The sequence below is a fragment of the Salmo salar genome, chromosome ssa06 (genome assembly GCF_905237065.1).
Source record: "Salmo salar chromosome ssa06, Ssal_v3.1, whole genome shotgun sequence".
NCBI lineage: Eukaryota > Metazoa > Chordata > Actinopteri > Salmoniformes > Salmonidae > Salmo > Salmo salar.
The window spans coordinates 72,525,498-72,538,731 of NC_059447.1; the positions used below are offsets into that span (position 1 = coordinate 72,525,498).

The following is a 13,234-nucleotide window of genomic DNA, read 5'->3' on the forward strand; positions in this document are numbered from 1 at the left end:
TTGGATAACTAGGGCCACTAACAATTTATAGGGCATTCACTCCCTGCTCTAAAATGTAGAGAAAAACAGGGCAATTCAAGAGCGTGCTATAAATTAATGTCAAAATGTAGTTTCCTTTGCCCTCTCATTATCAATCACTTGTTCTTGACAGTGTTGATGAAATAAGAACGTTAATTTGCTAGTTTAGACTGAGGTGCTCTTGATTGTATCGCTTCCATATTTAGCGTTGGGAGATGGCACCCTTTGGAGGTCTTTCTGCAGGATGGACCTATCAAAATCAACTTGATACCCTCGTCATTTTCATCTCCCGATCGTTGGCTTCCATTGGCTATATATTGGCGATCAATTTACATTGAGAGGGGCCGTTTCTATAGCGATTTAAAGGGAATGACTCAGAAATACACAATGAAAACAGGAACAGATTGTCTACGTGGAGGGTGGATAATGAAATTCAGTCGGTCAGCCTTCGAAATAAATATTATTTAGTCCCTATGTTGCTTTCTATTCCGTGGATTTCATTTAGAAAAAGCCCATGTTTTCACTCATGAACCTGTAGCCAATGGTTAGCTTGTCAGTTGATGTTCGAAGTTAGTGCCAATCTGCCATGAAGCAGCGCCACAGAGTTCTATTGAGCAGTGACCACTTTTTGATCATTCCGGTGAAGACATTCCATTCACTCTAAACATGCTCAATTCTCTGAGTATTTTCGTGGTAGAGACATGAGGTTTGGACTATTACTTTTCTGACGCAATTCTCTATTGAATGGACATATTTGTATAAACCTTGAATGAATGAATCATTTTATGGTGTTAACACACCACAATTTAAATGAAGTAAATGGATCCGTGGAGACAAGCTGTGGAACGATCCTTTAACTGTCCACTGATGTAACAGTATTGTAAATGGGTACTCTGAGGAAGGTTTCATCTATTGGACTCAGTTTCTACCAGAGTAATTATTCTGTTGTTCCATTAACAGTGTGACTAAGTTGTTGGTCTGAGGTGCCCTGTGGTGGGTGGTGCGGTGCAGTGAGGTGAGGTGCTGTTACCTTGACGAGGTTGAGGATGATGATGGGCGAGCCAAACCGCTGGAGCATCTGGTCAAAATGGAGGGCAGCTACATGGGCATAGGGGTCGGCCTGGTCCACTGAGACACAACAGAAAGAGGTCAGAGGTTAGAGGGCAGCTACACTACCGTTCAAAAGTTTGGGGTCACTTAGAAATGTCCTTTTTTTTTAAAGAAAAGCCCATTTTTTGTCCATTAAAATAACATCAAAATGATTGGAAATACAGTGTAGACATTGTTAATGTTGTAAATAACTATTGTTGCTAGAAAAGGCAGATTTTTCATGGAATATCCACATAGGCGTACAGAGGCCCATTATCAGCAACCATCACTTCTGTGTTCCAATGGCACGTTGTGTTAGCTAATCCAAGTTTATCATTTTAAAAGGCTAATTGATCATTAGAAAACTCTTTTGCAATTATTTTAGCACAGCGGAAAACTGTTCTTCTGATTAAAGAAGCAATAAAACTGGCCTTTAGACTAGTTGAGTATCTGGAGCATCAGCATTTGTGGATTCGATTACATGCTCCAAATGGCCAGAAACAAAGTACTTTCTTCTGAAACTCGTCAGTCTATTCTAGTTCTGAGAAATGAAGGCTATTCCATGCGAGAAATTGCCAAGAAACTGAAGATCTCGTACAACGCTGTGCACTACTTCCTTCACAGAACAGCGCAAACTGTCTCTAACCAGAATAGTAAGAGTTGGAGGCCCCTGTGCACAACTGGGCAAGAGGACAAGTACATTAGTGTGTCTAGTTTGAGAAATAGACACCTCACAAGTCCTCAACTGGCAGCTTCACTAAATAATACCCGCAAAACACCAGTCTCAACGTCAACAGTGAAGAGGGGACTCCTGGATGCTGGCTTTCTAGAGGGCAGATACATGGGCGTAGGGGTCGGCCTGGTCTACTGAGACACAACAGAGAGAGGTCAGAAGGCAGCTACATGGGCGTATAGGTAGGCCTGGTCTATTGAGGTGCAACAGAGAGAGGTTAGCTACATGGGCGTATAGGTAGGCCTGGACTACTGAGGTGTAACAGAGAGAGGTTAGCTACATGGGCGTATAGGTAGGCCTGGACTACTGAGATGCAACAGAGAGAGGTCAGAAGGCAGCTACATGGGCGTATAGGTAGGCCTGGTCTACTGAGGTGCAACAGAGAGAGGTTAGCTACATGGGTGTACGGGTCGTCCTGGTCCACTGAGACAACAGAGAGAGGTTAGCTACATGGGCATAGGGGTCGTCCAGGTCCACTGAGACACAACAGAGAGAGGTCAGAAGGCAGCTACATGGGCGTATAGGTAGGCCTGGTCTATTGAGGTGCAACAGAGAGAGGTTAGCTACATGGGCGTATAGGTAGGCTTGGACTACTGAGGTGCAACAGAGAGAGGTCAGAAGGCAGCTACATGGGCGTATAGGTAGGCCTGGTCTACTGAGGTGCAACAGAGAGAGGTTAGCTACATGGGCGTAGGGGTCGTCCTGGTCCACTGAGACAACAGAGAGAGGTTAGCTACATGGGCGTAGGGGTCGTCCTGGTCCACTGAGACAACAGAGAGAGAGGTTAGCTACATGTGCAAAGGGGGTCGGCCTGGTCCATTGTGTCTGATAGGGAAGTGAGTTACTGTACATATCTTAGTGGGCAGAGCAGTCTCACAGTTACATTAGGATCACTTTAGCATCTAGTTCACTCAACTCTATTTTGACTTAGCGATGAGCAAACGTTAAGGTTTAGGATGTTAGAAGGAAAGGGGGATACCTAGTCAGTTGTACAACTGAATGCCTTCAACTGAAATGTGTCTTCCGTATTTAACCCAACCCTTCTGAATCAAAGCCATGCCACTGGCTGTATCATAAGGTAAGCAATAATGTTTGATATAATGATTCATAAGCGTTTCATAAGACCAACCAAAAGGCAACCTAGAAACATTAAGGTCATCATACCTGCTGTTGGTTATACAGTATAGTATTATTAAACTGTAACTAACACGCATTCCCATTTCCTTTCTGCCCCTCTCTCCATCATTTCACCCATCCGTTCTATTCTTTCAGTGTTATGACTTCATGTGGTGGTCACGCAGAGCCCCACACCTGCAGACAATTCAGCCAACCAAATGAAGATCTGGGTCAGTCAAACATGTTTTCCCCTCATGATCAGTCATGAGGGGAAATCAGTCATCCATTTAGGTCAGTTGTAAATGGTGATGTTGGGTAACCAGGGCGAGGGGAGGGGGGCTGACTGAAGCCATTTTATAAGGCCCTCATCCTCGTTCCCCCGTGGGTCGTCATGATTAGGACGAGGAAGCATGAAAAGGCATGCTACTCTTCCTCCCTCCCTACAAAGCTATTCACCTACTTAAGCATTTCATAAAGACAACAGGAGGCTTGTGTAACCACAGTCTCATTTTTCAGGACCGGCTGGCTGGGTGGTGACTGACCGCTATGTCCCACCAGGGTCTTCCTGATCATCTACCTGTCCTAAATTCACTACTGGCTGATGATCTTGGAGCCGACAGGCATCGTTATCGAACAAGAATTTACATGTAATTGGATATCTTTGTGTCTATGGGCTTCTATATCTGTGTGTGTGCCTGATGCCATATCGCTGAATTGATTTAATGGATTAGCTGAATGACGTTTGAGCAATAACCGTTCGTCGGGAGCTTCATGGATTTACATGGCTGAACAGCTGCACACAAGCCCAAGATCCCCATGCACAATGCCAAGCGTTGGCTGGAGTGCTGTAACGCTCTTCGCCATTGGACTCTGGAGCAGTGGAAACACATTCTCTGTAGTGATGAATCACACTTCACCATCTGGCAGTCCAACGGACGAATCTGGGTTTGGCGGATGCCAGGAGAACGCTACATGCCCCAATGCATAGTGATGTTATATCAGCAAAGGGGGGACCAACTCCATATTAATGCCCATGATTTTGTAATGAGATGTAGCAGGCGTCAACATACTTTTGGTTATGTAGTGTAGCTAGACAGATGGGAGAGGAAAGGTAAGGTCCCCATCACATAGATCTTGAGGACACACTAGCTCTCTCTGTACATTACATCTCTGCATTATGCACGTAAATGTCATCCTAGGATGGACTGAAAACCAAATGGAGAATGAGAAGAAAAGATCATTTCATCTACAAATGCATACGGGCACACGCTTAAACACATCTTGGGACAAGCTCTCAATCTCTTAGGTGAATATCATCCACGATGGACTGTAGGCCAAATGGGGTAAGAGAGGATAACATCATTTAATGCAGTCGAGTCCACACACACAAACTGCAGTCTCCACCTTTTCAATCTCTGAGACCATCTGATCCTCACACACTCCCTAGGATGTATCCTGCTAGAGTCATAATGAGAAACAGAGATGGATGAAAAGAGGAGAGAAAATCTCTATCCCTCATCAATAGTAAAACATGGTCCATTTGGCCAGAGTATAGTTTATAGTATTACTACTGCTGTAAGTGCTGTAGTAATGTGTATCTTATGGCATATTGGTGATAGGGGTATGTCCAGACAGAGACCAGTAGACCACATTATATTAATGATACTGTACAGCGTATACGATATCTAATGATGATAATATCTTACATCGTATAGGTGGTTTAGGCATCATGGTGGAGATGTCCTGGGACCAATAGAGGGGAACGGAACCCCTGACCTGAACGTACGAAGAGTAACTCCCCGCCGTGAATGACATCACCGACGCATCGTGGATGATCTGCTCAGTCTCCACCTCATTGGCTACGTCGCCCTGCAGAGGACAAAACAGGTGAGGGACAATATACAGAGAGAACCACATAGAGAACCACATAGATCTACACACACTTCAACAGTTTTGACCTGTAATTGACAGGAGTGGACCATATACTGAACCAGAAAGTCAGCCCAAAATGAGCGCACACACACACACACACACACGCACGCACGCACACACACACACACACACACACCTTACGAATTTCAATCCTGGCCTAAACTAAGCCGTGCGGAGGGAATAATAAATACATAATTTGGCCTCAAAAACACAGCATACTGAACCCATTTACCACCAAACTACACACACAAAAAGGAGATGCAGAGACACGGAGGTTACATTAACCTCACCCCCCCTCCTTTGTACCATGCTGCTATTATATAACACCGGGGGCGACTTCGCCCTGTTGTCGTGGCGACAAGATGAGGCAGGAGGTTACCTCGCAGTTGGCTCCTCTCTTGAGGAAGCGGGTGCCAGCGAATTTACTGGAGCGCCTGGCGATGAGGGTGACATAAACCGGACGACCGTAGATCAGGAGCTCTTCACACAGAGGTTAAGGTGGGACACACACAGATGTAACATAATAAGGCAAAGTGTCATTGGTTTCAAATAACAATTAGTAAATTATTGAAATGGTATTGTAATTCACTCGCCAGGCAAAACACCTACGATAAGAGAGATACTTGAAAGAGGGAGACAAGATGGTGGTTTGGCACTTCCCAACTTATTGTTTCACTACTGGGCAGCTAATATTCAGAAGATTTTGGTCTGGTGTAATTCTCCAAGTACCAACTGGTGCTCAATAGAAGCGCATTCTTTCCAATCATCCCCTTCTCTTCTTGAATCTGTGCCCACTATCAATGTGTCCTTCAGAGTACACTACAAATCCGATTGTGCTCTCTACTTTGAAGATCTGGAAACAATTTTGTCAGCATTTTAGACTTTCTGCCCCTTTTCTTCTACTCCCTATTTGGAACAACCATCCATCCAACTGCAAAAATCTCTGAAGCTGGAGACTCATATCTCCCTCACTAGCTTTAAGCACCAGCTGTCAGAGCAGCTCACAGATCACTGCACCTGTACATAGCCCATCTGTAAACAGCCCATCTATCTACCTACCTCATCCCCATACTGTATTTATCTTGCTCCTTTGCACCCCAGTATCTCTACTTGCACATTCATCTTCTGCACATCTACCATTCCAGTGTTTAATTGCTATATTGTAATTACTTTGCCACCATGGCCTATTTATTGCCTTAACTTACCTCATTTGCATTCACTATATAGACGTTTTGTTTTCTTTTGTTCTACTGTATTATTGACTGTATGTTTTGTTTATTCCATGTGTAACTCTGTGTTGTTCTATGTGTCAAATTGCTATGCTTTATCTTGGCCAGGTCACAGTTGCAAATGAGAACTTATTCTCAACAAGCCTACCGGGTTAAATAAAGGTGAAATAAAATGAATAAAAATTTCTACCCTCCAATCTTGACCAGGCTTTTTTTTGTGGCGCGAGAGGGGTTTGGTATGTTTCAAATATGATTTTTTTTCTTTGCCAGTTTTAATGATCTTGTAGCTAAAATGTAATTTGCCTCAATCTCTTCCGCTATTTCCAAGCTCGTAATTTTGTTAGTTCTCACTTTCCTACCTTTCCTTAATCACCTCCTAACACGTTATTAGAATTGATCCTGTCGCTCCCGTAGATATGGGGACATCTCATATGATGATGTTATGATCTCCTCTGAAAACCTCTCCCATCAATAAACTAAAGACTGACTGGGGTGGAGAACCTGACCTGACAGATGACTGGTCGGAGGAGGCACTTCTTAGGGTTAACATCTTCCTGTGCTCGGTTAAGTTTAAATCAGATCAAAGTGTTGCACAAAATTCATTACAAAAAAGGCAAAAAACTATTCATTTTTCCCCAGAGACAAATGACACGATGCTCAATGTCTCCCGCAGAGTCACATGTTTTACTCATGCTCTAAGCTGTCAAGAGTTCTGTTCCTCCTTTTTAACTACTCTCTCTAAAGGTATTAATATTGACCTGCAGTCTTGTCCTTTGATAGCTAAATTTGGACTTCAATTTGTGCTGTCTATTCTCACCTAAAGTAAAGCAGATGTAACATTTGCTTCACTCGTAGCCCGCGAAACAAATTTGGCTTAATTGGAAATCTCCCAAACCAACCACTGAGTCCTTGTCTTTTCTTAAATTTAGAGTGCATGTACTGCTAACTTTTTTCTGAGATGGCCACCTTTAATTTCCTTTTTTACAAATTACACTCTATTGAGCAAGATTAAGAACTTGGGACCAAAAGGGGGAGGGAACGGATAGTGTGTTGTGATCTGTTGTAATTGTATTTTCATATTGAATGTTAGTTTGCTTGTTTTTTGTTGTTGTTGTGTGTGTGTGTGGGGGGGGGGGCTTCTCCAATAAGAAAAGGGAAAAAAAAGATATTGGTACTCATGTCAAGAATTGTAAAGTGTATACGTTTATATGTCTAATTCAAAAAAGGGGGAACATTTATTTGTAATTCACTTCCTGAATTGAAATGGAATTTCCCCTGCCAATCACTGTTCCCCTCTCTCTACCCTCCATCTCCTTCTCTCTCGCACTAATTTACTAAGTCCCTCTCTTAACTCTGTTTTCCTCTTTACCTGCATCACTTCAACCCCATCACTTCCTCCATCTCTGTGCCTCTACCTTTCTTCACCCCTCCCCTCCTCAGTTTCCTTCTATGAATTATTCTGCCTGGGTTTCTCTGGGAATAGAACCATGAGAGAAGGATGGCTTCCAGGAACCGTTGTCTAAACCCAGCGTCTGCAATGTGGCCCCCACTGCCCCTCTAACCAGCCAACGTGGTGAGACACACACACACACACACACACACACACACACACACACACACACACACACACACACACACACACACACACACACACACACACACCACTCGTGCTATTCAGAAATGTTTGCTGTAAACCAGTGGTCCTCAACTGGTTGTCTCGGGACCCAAATTGAACTAAATTCTTTCAGTCGCAACCCAATATTAGCATCCCATTTTGCTGTTGTTGTTGCAAAAATACAATCTGGAAAACTATTTTGAATGCTATATTGATAGTAAATGTAGGAATTACATGATAAGGGAACAACATTCCCACCTTTTTCCATTGTCAAAAACTCTAATTTGCCAATATTCTTGATGAAGAATGTTAATAAGCTGACTGGTTTGAGACCACAAAAATCAACCAAATCCGCTAAACAGCACTACTAATACCTCTAGAAACATGAAAATACTGTGATTGAAAAAATAGAATCAGATAAAAAAATATATAAGTAGGCTCATCATCATTTCCACACACTTTCTCCATAGTTTTAGTTGTTTAAGTTCAGACTGAAGTATTTTTGTTTATACTATCCATTTCCTCTTTCATCTCTCCATCACTGGGATACTGGGGAGTTCACTTATTCATCTCATGACTGTGGAGGAGGTGATTCATTATTACTTGCGTATATAAAAAGCCAAGAACAACTTCAGTCAAGCAGAAGAGTCGTTAGCTAAAACCTCTCATGGCTAAGAGGTGCAATGAATGGTTATAATGTCTTAATGTCTGCTTATAAGATCTGCACTGACGGATAGTTAAACTGGGCTCTCAAAATCAGGGACACAATTCATCAGATTTAGTTATTCTCAAGCACTTCTACCCAAGCCCCAAGCATCCACACTCAAATATGCATCAATATAACCAAACCATGCATCAATATAACCAAATGTAGGCATATATTTTGTTTCAAGTGTGTTTTTCTTTGGCTTAGTGGAGACATTAGCTGTGCTTTCCTAGTCTAAACAAACAGAAACAGTCTAGCTAACCTAATCACTTTTTTATTTTCCACCTCATACCAGATGGGCAAAGCATGCAAATGCGCTACTGTTTTCATACCTGATAAGCATTGCTTCATATTTTTATATAGACCATAATATAAACACAAATCGCTTAATGCAGCTTAGCAGACTGGCGAGCATCTGGCTCATTAGGTATTCCATGTGCCCCCCAAACAAAAACAAACACAAAAATGGTATTCCATGTGTTGTGTTACAAGAGGCAGGCACACACTTTCCAGTGAGCAGCATGCCAGACACATGATGGGGAGTGGAGGAGGCGAGGGAAAGAACACAAGAGGAATAAAGTTCTGTCTTCTAAAGGCTAACTGTCAAAAGACAGACGGACAGAAAGATGGAGGTCCGCAAACAACGTGTCCACTCCGACAATGAGAGCGGTAAAAGACTGATAAAAATATATTGAATGCATTAACAAAATGACCATTGTAGATGATAAATGATGGTAATTAAGGGTAAATGTACTACTGGTGATACAGGTGTGCCATCCCCGCAGCCTCAGCAATGGATTAGTTCACTGAGGCAGGCGTGAGTAAGACAGGTGTCTCGTGTGCCAGAAAATAAATTAAATGTATTTATTTACAAATATATATGCGACTGCTCGGTAAAAAAAAGAAAACTCGGTCAACCAGCAGCCTATTGATCAAACAATAAACCAGTCGATTAAATGGGGTCAGCCCTAGTGGATACCAACATCTGGAACATGGCAAAAGCACCAAGTCACTGACACAAGCACACATGCACATTTGCAGCACCTGACTACTAAACTGAACACTCTACTTCTGCAGGTCGTAACCAGGCAGGAGGAAAAGGATACTGGACTGGCCACAGAAGCCATGGATGATGTACATGAGCCAATCAGGATGCACCGTGTCCTTGACGCGCTCCAGGAGCTTGCCGTTCCACACGTACTTGGCGTACGGTTCACTCTGGAGGCCGTGGAACACTGCAGTGGAACCATTACATAGGAACACAAAACACCACAGAACAGCTTACATGGACAGGATCAAGGAGGGGATGGTTTACCACCGATACAGTAGATTAGAACATGGAAAATGAATTGAGGAGAGACAGATGAGCTGAATAAAGACTTTGGTTTTGGGCTAGTAGTGATGTCCTGATCAACCTTTTAGCTGGTGAATGGCTTTATGAGTGGCTTGAGTTGTGAGGATCTTTTTCTCTTTGGGACCACTGACTGACAACGGTTATAAGATCAAGAAAACATAACCAAGTGTAACATACAAATCCTTTTTTTGTGATAACAAATGAAAAGAAATGTGTTCAATAGAGTGTATTCACATGTTTTAAAAGTGGAAAAAGTGGAACTGGAGTTTAGGGAGAGTGTGAGAGGGCAGGAGCTGTCTGACCTTGTGTGGGCAGGCCCTCGTCCTCGAAGATGTCGAAGCTGTCCTGCTGTCTGCTGCTCCGTGTGTGCACCTCCTCCACTGTGCCCGGGTCACACGGGCTATGCAGCAGCGTCAGGTTGTACTGCAGGGAGTGGCTCAGGTCATAGCTGTAGCTGGGGGGGGGGTTCAAAGTTCATAGGTGAAAAGGTCAACGAGGAAGAAGAACAACACTTCGATAATCAGAAATCAATGAGATGGATGAATGGAGTGATGCGTAAAAAGAATAATGATAGAGGAATGACCGGGAAAAAATCATTTTGTTTTACACCTGACAGTACGTCTATTTTTTTAAATATATTTTTTCTTGACGATATACAATGTTTTTTTCCTTGAGGATATAAAAAAGGTAGGGTCCAAAATGTATCTTGACCTGTCGCTAGGGAGAAAAATTACCAGCTTGACAACAAATCTGTGTGAGAACTAATAGAAGGTCATCTGTGGAGCGAGTCGTGACTACACTAAGTCAATACGGACCCTTTCAGTACAGGTTAACCTTTAGTACAGCTACTGCTACAGTGGGCTTTAGATGGTAAGTGTTGAAGGGCATGATTCCAAGAGGAGTTACGGGTACACCAGATGGGTATTTTGAGCTCTCTGTGTGTCACTCTGGCTTAATGACGAAAAACTGACAGACACTTCAGAAAGGAGTCCAAACAGTACTTTAATGATACATAACTATTGGTGGCAGTGATGTCATCTCTTACGTGTTTTTGTAAGAGAATTCAATGAAAGAAAAGAAAATCAAATTCAATGGATGGATAGATAGAAATAAACAATAACCGTTTGTTACAATGAGATGCACACTGAGATAAAAACATTAGGAACACTTTCCTAATATTGAGTTAATCCCTTTTTGCCCTCAGAACAGCCTCAACTCGAATGGGAATGGACTCTACAAGGTGTCGAAAGCATTCCACAGGGATGATGGCCCATGTTGACTCAAATGCTTCCCACAGTTATGTCAAGTTGGCTGGATGTCCTTTGGGTGGTGGACCATTCTTGATACACACAGGAAACTGTTGAGTGTGAAAAACCCAGCAGCGTTGCAGTTCTTGACACACTCAAATCGGTGCACCTGGCAAACTCTGTTCAAAGACACTTAAATCTTTTGTTTTCCCCATTCCCCCTCTGAATAGCACACATACACAATCCATGTCTCAACAGTCTCAACTCTTAAAAATCCTTCTTTAACCCGTCTCCTCCCCTTCATCTACACTGATTGAAGTGGATTTCAATAAGGGATCATAGCTTTCACCTGGTCAGTCTGTCATGGAACGTGTTTTGTACACTCAGTGTATATTTGTGTACATTTAATGAGGAGGATGTTGATACATAAATCCATAAGAGCGTGGCTCTGTCCTCGCTCACTGATTCATAACATCACTGTAATAAAATATCCAGTCTTGAAAGTGTGTGTGTATATGTGTATGCACGTGAGAGAGATAACCTCAGATATACTGTACATCTTGTGTGACATTTGTTCCAACAAAGTAACATACAAAAAAAGTGTGAAAAAAAAGTCTGAATAGCGTTTGACAGGTTCCATACTGCAGCAAACACCTGAGCCTCCTGATCACCAAGGCTTGTGACAAACAAAAGCATTGACTTGACAAACAACAGAAGAGCGATGCGGAGGAGTGGGTATTTTTTAAATCTCACACACACTTACTTACCTGAAGTAGAAGTTACTGGACAGGTCCACATTCTGAAAGATCCTCACGTATCTATAAGAGGAGAAATAAACAGTCCAAATCTCTTATGGTTATGACCTGCACCAATGACATAATACTGGTTGTGACTAGACGGAGTACAGCTATGACCGGAATTGACTTTTCGTGAGAGTTCAGGAGAGCATTTGATCTAACCCTAACCCCTTTCCTAACATTAACCTAATTCTCCTAACCTGCCACGTGGCTGCGTAAGTTCTCCTAACCTGCTACTTCTGGTCGTAGCTGTATCCCACCTAGTCAGAACCTCTAGTACTAGTGGCAGGAGTTTTTCCTGTCGCATCACCACAGTCACATCACTGGAGTTGTCACGTCACATAGGAAACAGTCCTAGGCTTTGAGATATAACATACATGTTACCTTCTCATCTCAATGAAAAGGGGAGGCAAAAAAATGCCATAATCATTTGCTGTGCACAGCAGGTTATATAGACCCATATACTGAGTGATCCTTAGCTGGTCACACTTGGTTAGTGGGTCAGTGAAGTCGTCACACGTGTGTGTGTGTGTGTGTGTGTGTGTGTGTGTGTGTGTGTGTGTGTGTGTGTGTGTGTGTAAATTGTGAGAGAAACAAGAGAGAGAACGAGGAAAGTGGAAGGAAAGGAGAAAATCTCTAGTGTGGTGTGAGATGTTGGGTTTAAAACTGTTGACCTACTGTACCTGGCCTCGTCAGGATGTGTCACCCTCACTGAGTCATTGGGGATGTAGATCATGTTAGTATCCTCTATCTTGTATATGGAGTGACCACCAATGTCGGCCATCTTCCTCCGCTTGGTGATCAACACGAGGTAATAACCCTCAAGGAATCGGACAAAGCCTGCAAGACCAGGACAATGAATACACATGAACAGCACATATAAGATTAGTATTACTATAGGACACCTCAAACAACCCAGATAACTTATACAACTCTTATGCAACTCATATGAAACTTTTAACATTAACCTTTTCATCCTCAATGTTTTTTTCAAGACACATTTTCATACATCTATGTACAATATCTATTCTCATCTCAACAATCAAATGAGTGCCTATCTATGTGTGTGTGTCTTCATGATAGATGAGACCACTTGTTATTCATGCTGCATGACCACAACACACTCACAGTCTGTTCATCTGTCTTACATCATTCATTATCACCTTCAAAATCTTTATTTTAAGATATATATTTTCAATTACAAAATAATATGCTTTCAGTCCTGGAATGTGTATTCACTACTGTAATACACAGAGATATACTGCTTCACGGAAAAGCAGAATAGATGTTCTCTGAGAGCTTATTTTTGTTTGTCATTCATATTAGTCAGGCTGTTTTCATATGATCTCTTCTTGGAGGTCATGGACCACTAGAAACACAGACCACTAGCGCCATGTC

General features: G+C 42.5%; 1 protein-coding gene across 1 annotated transcript in view; it reads right to left on the reverse strand.

Annotated features, from left to right (window-relative positions):
* The window catches only part of fig4a (FIG4 phosphoinositide 5-phosphatase a), a 106,184-nt gene that overhangs the window by 73,528 nt on the left and 19,422 nt on the right, over nt 1-13,234 (reverse strand). The window contains exons 5-11 of the mRNA XM_014205487.2: nt 12,520-12,676; nt 11,807-11,857; nt 10,095-10,246; nt 9,545-9,673; nt 5,268-5,368; nt 4,663-4,825; nt 1,049-1,146 (exon numbers count right to left, since the gene is read on the reverse strand). Coding sequence (XP_014060962.1) covers nt 1,049-1,146; nt 4,663-4,825; nt 5,268-5,368; nt 9,545-9,673; nt 10,095-10,246; nt 11,807-11,857; nt 12,520-12,676 — 851 coding nt within the window. The remainder of the gene's footprint in view (nt 1-1,048; nt 1,147-4,662; nt 4,826-5,267; nt 5,369-9,544; nt 9,674-10,094; nt 10,247-11,806; nt 11,858-12,519; nt 12,677-13,234) is intronic.